Source organism: Lygodium microphyllum, chromosome 22 (genome assembly GCF_053477565.2).
Source record: "Lygodium microphyllum isolate KBCC chromosome 22, Lygodium_microphyllum_v1.1.10, whole genome shotgun sequence".
In the NCBI taxonomy this organism is placed as follows: Eukaryota; Viridiplantae; Streptophyta; class Polypodiopsida; order Schizaeales; family Lygodiaceae; genus Lygodium; species Lygodium microphyllum.
Genome location: NC_141156.1, coordinates 15,306,198 through 15,325,666, shown reverse-complemented (window position 1 = coordinate 15,325,666; position 19,469 = coordinate 15,306,198). Strand labels below are relative to the sequence as shown.

The following is a 19,469-nucleotide window of genomic DNA, read 5'->3' as shown; positions in this document are numbered from 1 at the left end:
CAAAGATACCCTAATTGGATCTACGGGTGATGTGTAAGGAGGTAAAGTGGCCACCTCCAATTCAACTTGGTGTATCCCTACTTGTAGCTCCTTTACCATGGAGTCCACTTTTTGGTTAACTTGTTTTGTTGAGGTTGCATCTTCATATTCCAATGTGATTACATGCAATCAAGCCTTGGCATTTTCTAAGTTACCATGTACCTTAACCAACAGTTGATTGGCCTTCTCCACCTCAACCAATGAACACTACAAGGATACATGCGCATAGTGACGGCGGTTTCCGATGCAAATTAGCAACGTCGCTATTTGCGTCGCATTTGTGATGGTACTCAAGCGAAAAAATGCAGGCCGAAACCCGACCGCGTCATTTTGCATGAATGAACAAAAGAGAGAGCAAAAGGGAGAGCGAACTCCATCTTGCATTTGAGAGGGAGAGGGAGAGAAAGAGAGAAAAAGGGAGAAAAAAATTTTCTTACCGCCACCGCCACCATTTGCAAAGAAGAGGAGCCACTGTCACGAAGAGGAGCCACCGAATCCATCCTCGGGGCCTTTGCGGTGAGTGCATTGTTCCCTCTTGCTTTGTTTTTTTTTTTCTCCTTTTTATTTGCTTGTTTTTGTTAAAAAACATGTGTATTGAGAGAGAAAGAGAGAAAATGAGAGAGGGAGAGGAAGAGAGAAAAGGAAAGAAGGAACGAGAGAGAGAAGGAGAAAACATTAAACATAATAGGGAAAGACAGAAAGGGAGGGAAAGGGAGGGAGGGAGGGAGAGAGAGAGGGAGGGAGAGAGGGAGAGAGAGGTTGTTGTTATTGTTGTTATTGTTATATTTCTTCTTCTTTTTTTCTTGTTTGTTGTTGTGGTAGTAGTGGTAGTGGTAGTGGTAGTTATTGTTGTTGTTGTTTAATTTCTTGTTTTCTTATTTGTTGTTGTTGTGGTAGTCGTAGTGGTAGTGGTAGTGATAGTAGTAGTAGTTGTTGTTTAATTTCTTCTTTTCTTATTTGTTATTGTTGAGATAGTCATAGTCGTGGTTATAGTCGTCGTAGTCGTGGTTGTAGTAGTAGTACTAGTAGTAGTAGTAGTTTTCTTGTTTGTTATTGTTGTAGTTGTAGTAGTTTTTTTTCTTTTCTTGTTTATTGTTGTTTAGTTTTCTTGTTTGTTGTTGTTGTTCTTGTTATAGTAGTAGTAGTAGTATTTTCTTCTTTTCTTGTTTGTTGTTGTTATTGTTGTTTGTTGTTGTTTTTTTTTTCTTCTTCTTCTTCTTCTTCTTTTCTTGTTTATTGTAGTGGTAGTGGTTTGTTGGTGTGGTAGTCATAATCGTAGTCATAGTCGTCGTAGTCATGGTTGTAGTAGTAGTAGTAGTAGTAGTAGTAATAGTAGTGGTAGTAGTTTTCTTGTTTGTTATTGTTTCTTTTCTTTTCTTGTTTTTTGTTGTTTAGTTTTTTTGTTTCAATCTCCTAATACAACTCAGCATACACTAGAAGGTCGATCGACATGTCGTCACAAAAGGACGAGTCCACCTTGTTCTCAAAGAATTCTTGGACTCCTGTATTTTCATCATTATTATCCGATGTTGGCTCATTTACATGCTCCAAGATTTCGGTGGTCTCCACCCCTTGCAATATCGATCGCTCTATTTGCATACTATCCTCATCTATGCTCGAAACATCGCTTTGATCATATACTCTCGCACTTCGGGGAGCTGAAGGTATAGCGTACCACCATCGAGGTTGTTGGGGGTTTGGATAGAAATTACCTGTTTACAATCACGCACAAGAGAGATTTAACTATTGTAACATGTGCCATGTCCTAATACAATTAAAAAAGACATGAGTTCATGCACATGTTCACAATGGGCCGGTAATACAAACGTGTCACGCAAATCCGTTCATTTTTTTTCGAAATCTATTTCAAGAAATCCAGATGGACCTCGTCGAACTATTGCTCCAGCTCCTTTAAGTACCACTTTGAACCACTGTATATCGAATATGATCATGGAGAAGCTATGATAATCCACCGTGACAATACTTTGCAAGTTCTCAAAATACTCCATCTCATCTATAAAATCGCATTTGGATCTGTTGCTCGTCATCGGCTATCTTGCTCGAACCTTGCCATGACACCACAATCTGTTGTGGAGCGCATTTTTTCAATACGCTCCACGCAGAAATGTCGTCCACGCGACCACACTGCACTATATATTTTGTATTGTACATTGAAACACTCAATTAGTTGTCACATATAAAATATAAATATGACAAACCCTAAACACCTCGTCACCTTTGGACTATATCCCCTCGAGAATTCCCACTCCTCAGTTGAGACCTTCGCCCCTTCGCGAGACGTTGCGGTCAAAGCTCCATGCAACCATCGCGTTGACATAAACCGTGGCATCTTCTCCATGCCCTCGGGATATTAAATTGGTCGATGGTGCGTACTACGTCGAAATTTAGATCGTGCTTCCTTTTTATCTTTCTTAGCTTGATGGTACCTAGCGAGCCACGTCTCCATAGAGGCATGGTGCAACATACAAAAGCGATTAACTTTCTCCTCCATTACAGCATCCATTCTTTTTTCTACTCCATTTTCAACCACCACATCTCCAATCAGTCTATGATCGTCCTTCAACGACCATAGCATACTGTTGTCTGAATCCACCGGGTAGCCATTGTGAAATATGCACTAACGCCTCAGACACCAACCAACCTTCAACCATGCCCCCTTTTGGCCGAGCTCGTTGTCGCACAAAGCCTTTCAAGGTTTTCATGAAGTGCTGAAAGGTTTTCATGAAGTGCTCTAAGAAGAACATTCATCACGTATGGACATGTTCAACAATCTCCACTTCATCTACAAGATGCACAAGAAGGTGGATTTGTATCGTCAGCATGTTGGTAGGCATGTATTTCTCAAAGAGAAAGACCGTCTCCATTGCTTCCCACCTTGCGGGTTCAATAGAGGACATCTCAATCTCCTTCTATGAGATCCATTGCACTAAAGTTGGCAACCTATAAATTGCTCCGTGTATTTTTTGAGTAAGGCATCCTCCTGTGATCGCGATCGGTAGTACAAACTGCCACAAACAAGGAAGTATTATGAACAACGACTACACTCCAAATAGCAAAATACACATGTCACTTACAATCCATTCATAGTACAAACCTAACTTATCTTATGCAAATCATGGGATTTTAGCCTGATAAAAATCGATCGTCTTTAGAAAAAGCGAACCTGAGAGAACATATCATACCCGTTGAATTGTAGATAGACTTAACTATTTGCTTCACAATGCGCTCTTCTTTAATGGATGAAACCCAAGGAGCGCGAGGTAGCTGCAAGCGACCATCAGCACTCGACTGCGGCCAAAGCGCCTTCATCTTGTCTACCTCCTTTAAATCCATTCATGCCCCTATAGTGTCTCTATTTCCTGTGATGTGGTCCCATAGATAGCTACCCCGTTCTTGAAAATATGCATGGAATCCAACAAGTGGTTGATCTGTAAGTGGGTCCAATACGACAAATCGTAGAAAATTGAGAACCGTCGCATTCCATTTGGATGTGACTTCGTGTGGACCATTTTCAACTCGTACCAGCTTTGGGCATTCATACGTGCTGGAGGTCATCCAAGAAAACCTTCCCTGAGTTCATGACCCTCTGGTAAGAAAGCGGCGTATCCTTGATAAACCATCTTCTTCATGGTTCGTAACCTTCGGGAGTCTAACTGTGGCCTACACAATGGACATGCATGATAACCTGAGGTAACCAGACCTGTCCCAACACCTCTATCTAGTGAATACAAACTTGAACGAGCTATGATAGATATTACCAACGAGAACGAAAGCCCACTTACCTGAGCACTCTCTGAATCCTAGAAAGTTATGCATGGTCCACATGAGAATGGCTTGACCGTTGACCATCGCACTTGCTCATATCTTGCACGGTGACCCCCTCCTCCCCAAAATCTTAAGCTCATCGAATAATGGACAAAGATATACATCCATATTTTTGACTTTGTAGCAGCCGGGAATGAGCAATCTAAGGATGAGATGTTCTTTCTTCGTAGAAAGCCATGGAGGGATATTGTAGTTGACAAGGACTATAGGCCACACACTGTAAGAAGTTGAGCGCAGACGAAATGGGTTCACGCCATCCATAGCAAGACTGAGCCGAATATTCCTTGGCTCTCGGGCAAAGCTTGGGAAGGTAGAGTCAATGTGGCTCCATGCGCGTAAATCTGCTAATATTCATTGAACTCCATCTGAGGACCTATTCTGCACATGCCAGATTGTCAAGCTTTCCATGCTAGACGTACGAAACATGTGGTTTATGTGGGGAATAAGCGAAAAGTGTCTAAGAACTTTTTGAGAGATGGTTTGTATTTGCAAGTCATATCGATACCTGTGAGCACCACACTTTGGACATGTCTCCATAGTCTCATATTCTCCTTGAAATAGTATGCAATCATTGATACATGCATGGATGCTGTTGTAGTTCATACCAAGCTTTCGTAAAACATATTGCATATCATCACGAGACTCAGGCATGGTATTTACAAGTGGTAATATATGATACTTCAATAACTTGAAAAAAAATCATAAAACACCTTGAAAAAGCACAAATGTTTTTTATGATAGTGTCCTACGTATAAGGTACCTGAACAACTCGGTCACACTTCATCGCTCCACCCGTATTTTGCTTGCACACTTAGGAGTGCAAGCAGTGTCTTTAGGCGAGATACTCAGCACCCATCATATAATGGTATGGATGCTTCCTCTCTAAGTGGATTAGAAGTCTCGACATCATATAATGGTATGGATGCTTCCTCTCTAAGTGGATTAGAAGTCTCGATCATTGCCTCCATCTCAGGCTCCAAGATTGTAGGTAATTCTGGAAGGTTGCCAGTCTTCTCTGGTATTGACGGTATAGATAGGATTGTATCTTCCAAGTGGTGAATTGACTTAGGCACTCCATCCATCGTATGCCTATGAACTCTTCTAACTGGCCATAAAGGGTGCACTCCTCCTTGGGACGAGACGTCACCTCCCTGGATAGAAAATTTATCACTCACACCCAATGTTTTTGTATATAATATTCAATTAGCTTGTGAATACAATGCATGATTGACATACACTTTTCTTACCATTTGCTCAAACTCTGAGATCTCTTGATCAATGATCTTTGATTAAAACTCGCCGAAGCGTCGTATGTATTCTATAAACAATTGACGTTTTTGTCTAATTGCTAGCTTACATTGAGAGCAAGGACATGGGATACGTTGATTAAGATACGCCTTGCAATCTTGAATATCACGACCTTCATCATTTTCCATTTGATCTACGTTACGACAAACAATTTGTTCTTGTTATCTTTTTTTTTTCTTTCTTAAATTGTTTGAAAATGGATTTCTTCTCTCGTAACTCAATAAAATTAACATATGTAAAGTCTCCATCCACCCACAAATTGATGTATGTCGGAGTGTTTCCCGTCTCGTAGTATTGTACCGGACCTCGCCACTACTACTACTACTACTACTACAAACAAGAAAATAAGATGTTAAAAAACAAGATCTTACCCTCTCTTTGTTTTTTATCAATTCATTTTCTTCTCTCCTTCCATCTCTCTCTTTTTCTTTCTTTATTATGTTGTATGTTTATTCTCTTTCTCTCGTTCCTTCTTTCTTTTTCTCTTCCTTTCTCTCTCTCTCATTTCCTTTAACAAAACATCTCTCTCTCTCTACTACCAATTTCCTTTAACAAAACATCTCTCTCTCTCTACCACTACCACTACCACTACCACTATCACTACCACTACAATAAACAAGAAAAGAAGGAAAAAAAAAACAACTACTACTACAAGGACCATAGGATACTTCATACTTGGAGCATCCACCTACTCAATTCGTTGACGAATCACTTATAAGAGTACATAAGATATGCATTTTAAGTAAGATCATTTTTTCAAGATTTATATTACCGTGCTTTTTGTGATTTATATTAATTATGCTAACATCAATTTTTATCTGTGCAAGTGACCTTTGTGGATATTTTGATCATCACGATGAGTTGAGGTATGAGAGACGATGAGCTACAAGAGATCTTCATGCATATGACTCCAGATTAGATGGCGAGATTCAGAGATATGATGGACCAGGAGCTGTCTCGGACGCCATCAAGCCGTTCTATTAGATCTACTTTGGTGTGCTCTGATGCTTCAGTTTCCAACAGACGAGGTCGACGCTCCAGACTTGGGCCAGATAGAGGGAGTGGTTCAGGGGAATGCTGCGGAGACTTGGATGCACTGAGCCCACGATCGGCTCAGGATACAAATACTACTTCTCGCTCTCGTTGGCAATTCGAGAGCGTGGCTCAGGTGGTTGTTATGGAGGTACCGACGCAATGTCTCCATCTCGTCGTTCTACTAGAGTTGCGTCACTCGTAGGATTTGTCACACCTGTGGGGACGTCTACTCCAGTCACTCCATTGCTCAACCGTCCGCAAGTGGCACCCTTATGGGTGCTGCTCCGAGAGATACTACCCCCATAGATACACCAAATATACAAGGGTCTCCTGGATATGCCCATGAGCGTGGTCGCAAGTGGAAAAGGACACATCTTAAGCATACCCCAAAGGGGTATACCTACCTTGTAGATGATAGGACACGAGCCATCATCATGAATGATGAGGGGATGAGGGTGATAGCTCGTATGAGAGAGTTGTGCTAAAAAGTTTTTCGATACATCTTGGATCATTTGAAGAATATATCGGAGGGGAGCAAGGACTACATAGTAGCATCCTTGCATGAGGAGTTTCCGGTATTAGTTGTTGCAGCAGATAGGTTTTCCAAGGGCTGAATGGAGTACATGCATGCATATATGTCACATAGACAATCAGACGCACGCAAGGCACTCAAGAGGGGCTTAAAAGCTCGAGTGGCTAGATGCGGACAATTGGCACTGACTCAGGGAGGAGGCTATAGATTCTCCAAGATGTTGGAGACAACAGCGCCAGGCAGACTGGAGGCCAAAGTGGTCCATCATCTTGAAAGTGGTGGCCACATGACATATCTGGAGGACTTTGTAAGTTTTTATTTTGTTTTGCTTGCTTATTTTTTTGCAATATCCTTTGTACTGACAATCATATTTCTAACAGTTGTATTTTGTTTTCTTTGTAGTACTCCATTACAAATTGCAATCCCACTGGCTTAGAGACTCAATATGCAGAGAGACATGATCTCACTGCATTAATCGACCGATTGCATGGATGCGGCGGCCCTGTAAGCCACTCATCATTCTTATCCGTAGTTACTAAGTTTAATTAAAATGCATTATTGTATGGTGGACTGATGTATAGTTGTTTCTTTTTTTGCAGAGTCTGTTCGATGCTCCTTTGCGACGGGATGAGGTTTCAGATGGCGAGGATCTATAGCTCGCCCTTGGATTCTTGGAGCTCACATACTATTCTTTTTTGGTCACATGATCTATGTAGACATTTTCTATGTAGTAGTAGTATCTTGCCATGATTGTACCGATCGCTTTCATTGCGCGATCATGTATTTATTTCATGAATCACTGTTATGATTCAAGTACACTTTGCCTTTATTTACACGAGCATTATACACATTACTAAAACTATTTTATATGGCCCAAATAAAGCACCAATTTTTTTTCCTATTACCATCGCTATTAGCATCGCAAATTTACTGCACACGTCGCTATCATCATCACAAAATGCGTCGCAAAGCGTCATTATCAACGTCGCTATTTGTGTCGGTAACCGATATTCTATTGCGTCACCAATAACGATATTTTTTGCGACGACGGGGGCAATTTTCTTTATGAACGTTTTCGTCGATTTGAACGTTGGTATAAGACCTATATCTTGTAGTGGAAATGAAAGCATTATCCACCCATCTACCTAACACTTTACTATTAGATGGGGAGGATCCTATGCTTCACCATGACTCACCATGGTATTATGGCAGGCTCATGTGAAACATTCGGATGATTGAGACAACCATCATGTGTAATGATAACTCAAGCTCCCTGATTTCTCAATCTCTCCAATGTATTTTGCTGTAAACTTTGCCCATGTGAATTTTGTGGCCCCGCACACTCTTAGCACTCATATTGTACACTTTGTATCCAAGTGTTCTTTTATTTTGTGAGTATTTTAAATTAAGTGCAAATATTTTGATATATTGATCTCATGATTTATATTGACTTTTACATGACTCCACATAATACACAATTGAAAGTAAAATTAAAATGTAGCACAATTGAGACAATGTCATATCATGTACTAAAAAGAATGTTATTTGGTATTTATAACTTTGCAATGCTATATCGTACAAATATGTTTTGGTATATACAACTTGGCAATACTTTTCAATACAAAAATACTTTATTCGTTTGTATGGAATGGACCAACATCATTGATATTTGAAGGACCTATCTCAAAATTCACATTTTGTTCACTTTGTGGCCTATGTGAGCTCTCATAGGATTTCCTCAAACTCCTATTCATCATTGCCTTGCTTTTTAATAAGCTTTGCTTGAGTGCCCTCACTGTCTTCCAAAAATTTAGCCATATTTTATTGAACCTCATGTCTCTCCATGCACAATACATTTACTTTCTTTTGAGAGGCATTCCACTTGTGCTCTTAATGACTCCATCTCATTTCTAGAAGCATTGTGCTACTCTTCATTCATAGTGATGGACACTATCTATTGTGGCACCCAATCTTCAGTTCTTATTGCTACTCCACTACAAGTTCTCCCTTAGCCAATTCTAGCATTGCCATGCTTCTTTTATCCACTTTTATTTTTGGAATATCATGGGCATAAATTTGTTGAGAGAGATACGTAAGTAGTTGCTTATTTTTTGGCATGGTCTTCTCTACCACCCCAACAAATCCCTCCATAGCTATAACATATATATATCTATTATTGCCTAATATCTATGCTTGATTGCACACATGCTATTGCATTGTGTGGTGCATAGTGCATGTATATATATTTTGTGTTATGGACCACATGTATATATATTTTGTGTTATGGACCGACTTACAAGCATACATGAGGTAAACTTTCATATAATGAAGTGGAATATTTCACATATTAAAGTTGAAAGGGAAACATCTCAAAATCCTTGCACGTGCAATGAGGGGCACATATATCCCAAATCTCATCTTTTGAAGATGCAACAAGTCGTCTATTATTGGATTGCTTTAAACATCCTTCCATCATTTCTTATGACAATGATTCTTCTTTGTTCATGAGCACAATTATAGTTGGCAAGCTTTGTACTTCCCCTTTTTTGCCTATTTCTCATCTTTCCTTCTCTAGAAACCTAACTTTCTCCAATACCTCTATTTCAAATAAAATCCAATGATATGCCTCTCAACAACCTACCCTATCTAGGTTTTTATGTACTGCACGAGCTCTATTTAAGCATTTCTTTAAACCTATAATCAACATCATCCCCACAAAAAATAACCATCCACCTTTGCCCTACAATTTGAATTATTATGCTAAAGGTGCTTGTACAAGAATAGTAAACTATATCTTACCGTTTTATCAATATGCAACACTCATGTTAACATTTGATGTGATCTTCTCTTGAAATGTTAGAAATTTTAAAGTCACAAAAAACTAACCAATCACAATTTATAAAAAACCTATCTGTACCATAGAAATATGGTCGACTATTAAACCTCAAAACTACAACCCAACCTACTCAACTCTCAAACAAAAAATGAAAAATATAAAATGATTCAACCAATTGGCTAATATTATTCATTGAATATCATCGCTAATATGTGGTAGGTTGCCATGGTTAGTCAACTCAATTTACTAGGATATGTCATTATATTGAACCATCTCCCTATACTTTCCTTTCAAGTGATGTTATATGCAAGAAGTAAAGGATCCCATTGGCCTTCACACTTGATGTCTCATTTTTTGAAGATAGAGGGTATGTCAAAAGCAATTGGGGGGTTGGAGTGAAGTTTCAACATGAACCCAATATTTGACATCCAAATGGGAGTGTGCAATCCAATCTATAGTGAGACTTCTAACCATGGCAAGAGAAGGTCGTAGAACAAACAAGGATATCAAGTGCAAGTGAATTCCAAAATGTTGTACATGTCAGTCTAGGTATCCACTTGTTGATCTCTCTTCATCAGCTCCTATAAGAAGTTGACGAGCTATTTAACACGAGGCCTTTAAGTTTGAAGGCCTCAACATCAAATTGAGAGAGACAAGGGACCTACTTGAAGATAATCAAAACAAATTCAACTCTAACTCTCTTAAGGTTAAGACACAAAGAGGGACTATTGTTTCTTTAAAAGACTTGGGCAACGATCAAAGAAGAGAATGATTTAATATGCAAAGTTTTGAAGGTTCATTTCTCTTTTATTGCTGAGACAGAAGGGGATAGAGATGTGTGGCTGCCTACTTTCATGCAAGCTGTGGATTACAAGAAACCTTAAGAATGGATGTTATTATACAAATCCTTCTCCAAGGAGATGGAATATGTTATCTTCAAAATGATTAGAACCAATTCTCTCGACCTAAATGGCTTATGTGTGAATTTTTTAAGAGTTTTCATTGAAGACTTTGTGATAGTGATATGTATGAGTTCATCAAAACTTGCTTGAAATGAGGTCAGATTCCATGTTCAATCAATAAGCGTTTAGTTAAGTTGATCCCTAAGAGCATTGTGAGACACCTCCCAAGCCATTAGCATCCCCTCATGATGCTCAATGTTTCTTCATCCTAGACACTATGGCTTTGTATGTGAAAGAAAGATTCACAATGCCATCATGAATATAAGCCCAACTACTAAGGATGTTGTCATATTGGGCTGGGGAGCCTATGTTAGAGTGAACATGGATTTTGATCATGCCTACTATTGGGTAGGTCGAAATTTCATACTTGGTTAAATGGCTTGGACTCGATCATACTTTTTACTCAATGAGAGCTACTCTTCAAGAATACCTCTTCTAGATTGTATATCAATGGCATACTCACCTCCACCTTTAGGCTCAAAAGTTAAATCTAACAAGGTTATTGCTTTGCCTCCTACTATTTGCAATTGCGACCAAGCCCCTATTGAGAACTATTGATAAGGTGTCAAAGGGATGTACTTGTATTCCCAATGATGGAGACTCCACAACACAAATGCTTGCTAATGACAACTCCACAATCTTCTTCGAGTGGATTGACAATCCTTTAATGCACTAATGATGCAAGTGTGCAATGAATTTGTTGTCTTGTCACGTTCTAAGATCACGGAGATCAAAATTAAATTGTTACTAATCAACTGCAATTCAAAGAATATGCCTTGGCTGAATGCCTTCATTTCCAAGTTAATGATTTTGGGGAGGTTTGTGGATACCTTGGGCGCCCTCTCAAATTAGGGGCCACCATGACACTATATTTTCAATGGCTTTATGACAAGCTAGCCAAGAAATGGGAGAACTTCCACTCCTCTCTTTTGCTCGCAAATAAGATGGTTGTGACAAACATTGTTCTCTCATTTTTGCTGCAAGGGCATTCCAGCTCTCCAAAGTTTATGGGGAGCAAATGAATAAGATTTTCAAGGTCTTCATCTAGTCTAGACTTTTAATGGGTAACATGCTTGGGCTAATATCTCCAAAGTTTATGGGGAGCAAATGAATAAGATTTTCAAGGTCTTCATCTAGTCTAGACTTTTAATGGGTAACATGCTTGGGCTAATATCTCTTGGCTCAAAACCACCGCATCAAGCTCGGAGGCTTAGGATTGGAGGAGTTACAAAAGAAAGCTCTCAGCTGAAGTGGAGGTGGATTAACCTTGGGCTTCCATACTAAGACACCTTGACCAAAGTGCCCAACCATATATATATATATACATATATATATTTGTAACACCTCTCTCTCTCTCTCTCTCTCTCTCTCTCTCTCTCTCTCTCTCTCTCAACTTTTCAATCCATTACATTATGAGTATACTCCCAATTTCCTTTGTGCAGATTCGCTTTGTTTTGTGATAACCACCAAGTACCTTTTTTCAAAACACATTAAATCCAGTATTTTCATCAGTTACCGTGGATCGAGAGAAATTCTACCATGAGAGTTCTTGTCATTTAAATACGTTGAGATTCGATGGATCTCTCCCAATGTGTAACTTTTGATGCAGACATTGATGGAAGTAAACGTATGTGCCCCATGAAGAAGTGACACGTCTCACGACTAACATTCTGGAGTCATTGGGAGGAGACGGAGGCATCTACAGCCCAAATTCTCGTGTGCAACATCAGATGTATGTTGTCCACGTCTGACTACAATCATGGCATGTTCGTACAAACCCTCAACTTGGATAATCAAATCATTGGTCAAAATTTATGTTTTCTGCAGCTGTTTGTTGTCGAAGGCCTGACGCAATACAAAGGCATCTAATAGGCTCCAAACTCTGTTGATAACACCTTCTGCACACATGATGGATGCCTGCCTTGCGGCTTGTCTGCAAAGCTGTAAGTGATTGGGATCCTCTAGGAGCGCTCTCAAGACCTTCAGTAACTCATCTTTTCCGGAGACCTTCATCACCAGAATTTAGGATCCTAGGTTAACACACAAATGCATGCACCTAAAGACACTGCCACACAAATGAGAGATCCTGCTCACTGAAAGATTAGTTAATCTCTTTAAAACAAGCCACCAACCTGCTGGACTGACAAGGGAGAAATGTGTTTGAATTCTGAAACCATCTGAGAGAAGTGTCCAACGTGAGGTCCTATTCCCATATGGCATTTTGGTTAAGATAATTACATGGTATGCTGAAAGCAAAACACAATAATTATGCAAACCTGTGATAATAGCACAGCTTGCAGCAGCTGCCTCAGCCAAATTGTGCCCAGCCATTCCTTCAAAGAGAGAACCCCCAACAAATGCCATGGCAGACAGTTGATAAAACTTATGCAATTCCCCTATAATTTACATAAACGTATTAAATTGCAAAGGTTTATTAACTGTAGTACTCTTGGCAGAGTACAGTCTTAGAAACAGAAAGCCAAACTCCTACACAAGATATTTCATAAGGCAAGTGTAGTACTAGACCCAATTTATATTCAAATTCCTTAATGCTTGAGTGATGAGCATTCAGGCACTTTGCAGAAAAATGGGTCTCTCTCATGGAAAACATGCAAGGCCCCGGAAACTGAAAATAGTGAGTAAAATCTTTTTGGAAGCACCCACTCAAAATTTCAGAGCATTTCAATTATTTGTGTGCTAATCAGGACTAGTCGATACAACATGTTTCTAAAGACTCTTGTTGTTCAGCTTGGACATGTGTTTTGATATAATTGTGTGGCCTGTTACCTGGGTCTTGTTCAGCTTGACATACGTTCGCCAAGGATCCCATTTTTCAGCTCAGCAAATCACTCAAGTATTAAGCAACATGAACTCAGTATTTAGGGGTGCTCTAAAATATTTGCTTCTCTTGGAGAACAAAGAGAGGTCACAATGAAAAGTAGATCATACATGACGAGTTTCCTTTGTTTTACTAAAAAGTAACCTGACTTTGACATGTTATCTAAAGAATGCACAACTCCTAAGAAAGTTTCTTTTTGAGATCTCGATACGAACCAATGGTGTCAGCAACATAGACATCTGTTGTTGAAAGAACATTGTCCCCTCCAGATCTTTGTGCAACTTCTAAACCTTGCTGCTGCAACTTCTGCCCTATCAGCAAAAATGGCTTGAATAGTTTTAAGCTTACAAATAATCTCTTGAGCCAACTCTATCAAGGTCATTAAAAGAGGTCAAGCTTGTAATAGAAATCTACTTTCAGATTATGAGAACAAGAACAAATGAAGCAAAGATGAAGCATCAGACCATGGTGATTTCACGTCCTCGTTCAGGGTGTCGAGGAGCAATAATAGTGATCAAAGTGGGAAAATTTTGTTTCACCTCAGCATGGATACCTGCTATTACTGCAGTCCAGTTCATAGCACAACAATTAAAATTTTAATTGAATATTCAGAAGCTGTGTCACAACGTCGATGAAAGATACATTGTACAAATTTTAGGAACCTTACCATTTTCCTCCCCGGCATGAGTGGATGAAGCAATCCAAACTAAACGACCATGAAATACAGATTCTAACTCGGATTTTTGGATATCTAGATGGCTAATGTCACGCATAGCTCCAATTGCTGCAATTTGATGATGCCATTAAAAGAATCAATAGATCTGCACTATTTCCCTGAGTATTTATGAAAAATAGATTTGCAAGTCAGTAACATTTCCATCTCATTTCCTGGCATATGCCAAGTTTGTCACATGAAACACGAATGGTTTTTACAAGGAGATACTGAGTGTTCTGCAAAACATAACTTGGATTTCCGTACAGCTCAAAAGTGTTTATTATGTTGTTTTTCATCTACAAATAATGCATTTATTCTTCCTAGTATAACTACTGTCTGTTAGTGTACACATGAAAGTCCTTGGATGTGAGAGAACCTACCTATAAGTCTCAAGTCAAAAGTATTAGTATAATCGATCTGACACAAAGTCAAGTTGCCATGTTACATGTAAAGATGAGCGATCATTTACTTCAAAATAATAAATTCATTGTGTCAAGGGATGTGAAATTTTTGGATGTTCTGCCTTTGCTAGAGAAATTTGATTAATTTACTAATCAAATATGCAATGTTGTGATGCACACGTGATGTGCAAACAGATATTTCATGGTTACAGGCCGAGGACCCCAAGGAAGCAGTGGGCATCAAAGGCAAACATCATAACAAGTTGTGTCAGCTAGGTTTTGGGTGACAATTGGTGTAAGTTTGGCCCTGGGACAATTAATCGGCCTGTAAGTGTCAATGGTGACATTAGGGACTAAGCATTAATTAATTAATTAATGCATGTCAAGGGGTCAATTAAGACATGGGACCACTTGGGGTTGCAAATGACCTAGCCGATGTGCATATCTTAACTTTGGGCAGGGTCAAAGGGTTGAAATTACTTTTTAGAATTAATTAGTTCTGTAATTTAGTTAAATGGCTGAAAATTGCTGGAAAATGGAAAAAGGAGGCTGCCACTTGGCAAAAATTCCCATGCAATGGGGGAGAAGGATGTTTGGGGGTTGTAGAGGCTCATCGAGTGCATCTAAGTTGTGGGAGAGATAGAAGACAGGCTGCAGATCAGATTTTGCTGCTGTGAGGACCATTTGCAGGCTGCCAACAACAGGAGAAACCTTCCCAAGAGCAAGCGATACCATTAACAGCAACTTGGGCTGCAGGCAACAGCCATTTTGTGGTACTTGGACAGCAAGCGACAACATTTGGGGCAGTCTCAGACAAGGCAACAACCATTTTCTAGGTTTCTCCGCGTGAAAATTCAAGGATCTCTCTCAACATTCTCTCACCTTCTCCAGCCTATTCTTGGATAATCTCAGCCATTTGAATGAGATCTCAACCAAATTTGGTAGTTAGAAATGGAATTTCTACTGTAAACCTTAATTTACAACAAAAATTAGGTAACAACCACCCTGGGACCCATGCCAACAATTGGATGCATAGAAGACTGAAATCAGCAAGAGGAATTCAAGGAATTGCTAGAGATTTCAGATGCCAGCCCATCCCAATTGATTTGGAGTAGCATTTCGCCAGTCAAGGGTCCATTTTGAACAAGTCCTAGGTGAAGATCAAGAGGCAAATTGATCAAAAGCTTGCTGATCATTTGTGATAGCAAGGGCCATTTGGATCAGTGGAGGAAACTAAGGAATCTCAATTGTACTCCATCCAATTGCAATCTAAGTTAAAGAAGTATCACAAGGGGCGCCAGTTTTGGGGTCAATAGCAAGGGCCATTTGGATCAGTGGAGGAAACTAAGGAATCTCAATTGTACTCCATCCAATTGCAATCTAAGTTAAAGAAGTATCACAAGGGGCGCCAGTTTTGGGGTCAACAAGGTGTCCAATGTCCAAGATTGTTTGGTAAAGTGTGCATTTCAATTTTGTGAATTTGTTAATTGTTGTAATTAAGTGCTTAATCAAGTTGTAACCATCGTATCCAAGAGGGCTGGTTTCACTGTCTAAAAAACCAGTCTTAGAGAGAATCCCTAAATATGCAGTACAAAAGCAATGGGTGTGGTATGGTGGTGTGTGGTGTGGGTAGAGAGAAAGAAAGAAAAAACAATATATTTATGTCTACTAAAGACCAAATAGGCCTATGAAACATATCCATAAATAAGAGATATCCTCATGGTATCAAGAAAGTGAAAAGTAAAAAGTCCATATCCATGAATAAGAGAATATCTCAAAAAAGTGAAAAGTAAAGTCCCCTTTTAATGTGCAATGAGTGTTGGGTTGTGGTGTGCACACTATCGGAGGGGTTTTAGTTGAAAGGTCATATCCATCGAGGATCAGAGAGAGAAAGAAGTAGAGAATAGGAGATAGAAGAGAAGAAAAAGAATAGGTAGGAAATTCAAATGAATCCCAAGAATGCTAGAAATCAAGTTCTCTTCAAGACATGTCCATACATCATGAATCAATCATAAAACCTTTTGCCAAGTCTACCAAAGCCTTTACACAAAGTATTACATGTAAACTCTATTGTACATCAAAGACAAAGAGTCCAAGAAATCCAAATGATATGGAACTCCAAATACACTTCAGCTCTATGTATTCCTGAATATTACAGCAATCATAGCTGATCATTTGATGGCTAAATTCCAAGACAAATGGATCTTGGATTATCTAGACAATGTCCATTACTACTCAAAAGCAATCTCCAAGCATTAGATCTCCCAGAGCTCCTTGTTATATCCAAAAATGTGCATCAAACACTAGCTTCTACTCTATTGTTCAAACAACTACTCTAATGATTCCGTTGGCTCCGAAAGGAGGGTAAAACCGTAGAATACTTGCTCAGAATTCTCTCGGATCACTCCTCCTACCTCTCTTCTCATTTGGAATGCTGTTTGCTTCCTAAAAACTACGATTGCACACCACGTGAATTCGAGAGCCCTCTTTTTTCCATGAGATTTTCCAAAACTAACTGAAAAGCAACTTGCTTTCTACATGTCACCCTATTCTAGAAGTTTACTACACCTTTTGAGGATATTTACAAGAAATAATTGCCAAAATATCAAAAATAGATTAAAATGGTCTAAAATTCCCGTATTTTTAAACCATTCATACTATAGACACTAATACTAACGACTAATATGACATTGACTCTCTAGATTCATAAGAAAGCCGAATGGTGATACACTCTAGGGTTTTTTTACATTGTGTCCATGTAGCGGCACAATATCCATCGCCTCTGAACCTGCACATCCTCCAGTATGTGCCAAAGGCCTAGTTGTCACTAGATTCAGAGTCGTCCTCATCCTCTGCACCCATATCCTTTGCTTCTTCATCTTCTATATCTTCTTGGCTAGCCCTTGTATCATGGCTACTATTTTCATCCAATTCTAGCAACTCATAGGCAATAGATTTCTGCCTTTTGAATAATTTGATTATTTTTCCTACTACCGGAATTCTTATGGTTGTCCCATCCATCACATTTAATGCATAAGTAGCATTATCAAACACATCTTATCAGATAGGACCTCAACCATCATTTGGAGACTTTACACATGGCACTATACACGTCTTCCAAAGTGTTGTCATAAACCAATATCCAAACCCCATCTTGTATGGTTCTTGGCCTCAACGTGTGTCTTTTATCGAACCATTTCTTGTTCTGTATCCTTGCTGCCCTTAACTTTGCAATTGTTGCCTCTACGTCTTCTGACCTCCATTCCAACTGTCTAATACATGAATTGTTTGCTGTAAACTAAGACTAACCAACAGTATATACATGCTTCATTCCATCAAAAGGAGAATACATCCTCTAATCAGCACTACTGTAGCCCCACATTACAATAGTGCTCAGTGAAAATCTGGTTCGTTGAATTCCCTTGCATTTGGAGGCAAAGAAGACTCTCAAAGTGTGTCCCGATTCCTAGGATGATTAACACAAACGATAAGAAATTGGACTACTTTCCTTCTATCCTTGCTTCTCAATCTTACATGAGCAAAACCATCATCAAGCACCTTTACTTCCATACCCACTCCTATAATATAAGGTTGTTCCAAAATCACTGCATATGAGGAACTATCTTGCACAAAGAAATGTTGCTCTTCTTATACATCACCAATCGTCACTCTTACATTAGAACATGCAGCATAGAGCTCCCCCAAAGAATTATTTACAATCCTCATACACCAATCATGATCAGTGTCCACAAGCTATGCTCCATTCTTATACAGTCCATACTCAATAGCATTAATCTCACACCCGTAGTTAAGCAAAGAAACACAAGGAGTTTTACGCTCCCCTATTTTCACTACCGTATCAGTGATAGCCCTTGCCTAGTGATTTCTTGTGTAATGACTCCGAGGAAAATCCTGGAGTCTCTTCCCCATATTGTTACATTTGCCTTACTCCACTATGTATATTGCTACAAGACAATACATTTTTACCCGCTTTCTTCTCTTTTCAACATGTTGCCTACTGATTAGCAACATCTCCCATTGATAAACCAACACTTGCATCATGCTCATATTCAGTCCGAATGCCCAACAACCACTTTCCTTTTCAAATTGTAGTAATGCACTAGTGGTTCATAAAAAAAACTAACGCTTTCTCTTGATTATGTCAATGATTTCATCATGAAATTCCCTCTTAGCGATGCTAAGCACATCTCCCAAGATGAATTCCATCCGATTATTTAAAATCCGTTCTTCAAGAACCTTCTTGAAATCCATGGCCGTCTCGATATCAGACTACAACTTACATCCCAATTGCTTACCCTCTTGTTTGCTATCATGTTTCTGGTCCTGTCCAACCTCTTCCATAACATGCTCGAGTGGTGGCTAATTTGCAGCTTTAGGCTGATCCACACTTCTTATTGTTACTCTCTTAGATGTCCCTGCATTATCTTCATCTCTCTTATGTTTCTCTTCCACAAGTGTATTCGTGTTTTGCACGTTTGCTAGATATACATACACTAAATATGCATCTACTGGTGATTATCAAAAGATGACGTACCAGCAAACAGTAGGGTTTGCGGGGAGGAACACGGAGTGAACTCGGTAAACAGTGAGAAGAGAGGAGAAGAGAGAAACTTTTATGAATGGAATGATAAAGATCTAAATCATGGAGCGAATGTGATACAAGGGAAAAAGAGTGTCGTAGCACAAGGAAGATGATGAAGACAACCACGAACCACAAACCGCAATGTCCTCCTCAAGGGGTGTGAGGGCGATGAAGAGGCTAGAGAGAAGAGATGATGCATTGAATGAATCAGCCGTGAAAATGAGTGACATAGTGGCCTATAAATAGGCACAACCAGTCTAGGGTGACGCCCCTTTTTGAAGCTGCAAACCCTAAACACAAAATGCAAAAACACAAACTGCGGATGAAGGGTGAAGGGTTTCTCAACACCCCCT

The 19,469-nt window shown here is 39.4% G+C and overlaps 1 protein-coding gene across 5 annotated transcripts in view; it reads right to left on the bottom strand.

Annotated features, from left to right (window-relative positions):
• Window positions 1–11,651: 11,651 nt before the first annotated feature.
• KDTA (KDO transferase A) overlaps window positions 11,652–19,469 on the bottom strand; it is a 174,065-nt gene continuing 166,247 nt past the window's right edge. The window contains exons 7-12 of one of the 5 annotated variants that reach the window (XM_087663210.1): window positions 14,065–14,181; window positions 13,862–13,959; window positions 13,613–13,703; window positions 12,835–12,954; window positions 12,691–12,761; window positions 11,652–12,565 (exon numbers count right to left, since the gene is read on the bottom strand). In XM_087663210.1, the coding sequence (XP_087519336.1) occupies window positions 12,371–12,565; window positions 12,691–12,761; window positions 12,835–12,954; window positions 13,613–13,703; window positions 13,862–13,959; window positions 14,065–14,181 (692 nt within the window). In that variant the 3' untranslated portion in view covers window positions 11,652–12,370. The remainder of the gene's footprint in view (window positions 12,566–12,690; window positions 12,762–12,834; window positions 12,955–13,612; window positions 13,704–13,861; window positions 13,960–14,064; window positions 14,182–19,469) is intronic. The other 4 variants (XM_087663209.1, XM_087663208.1, XM_087663212.1 and 1 more) reach the window with 4 other exon arrangements.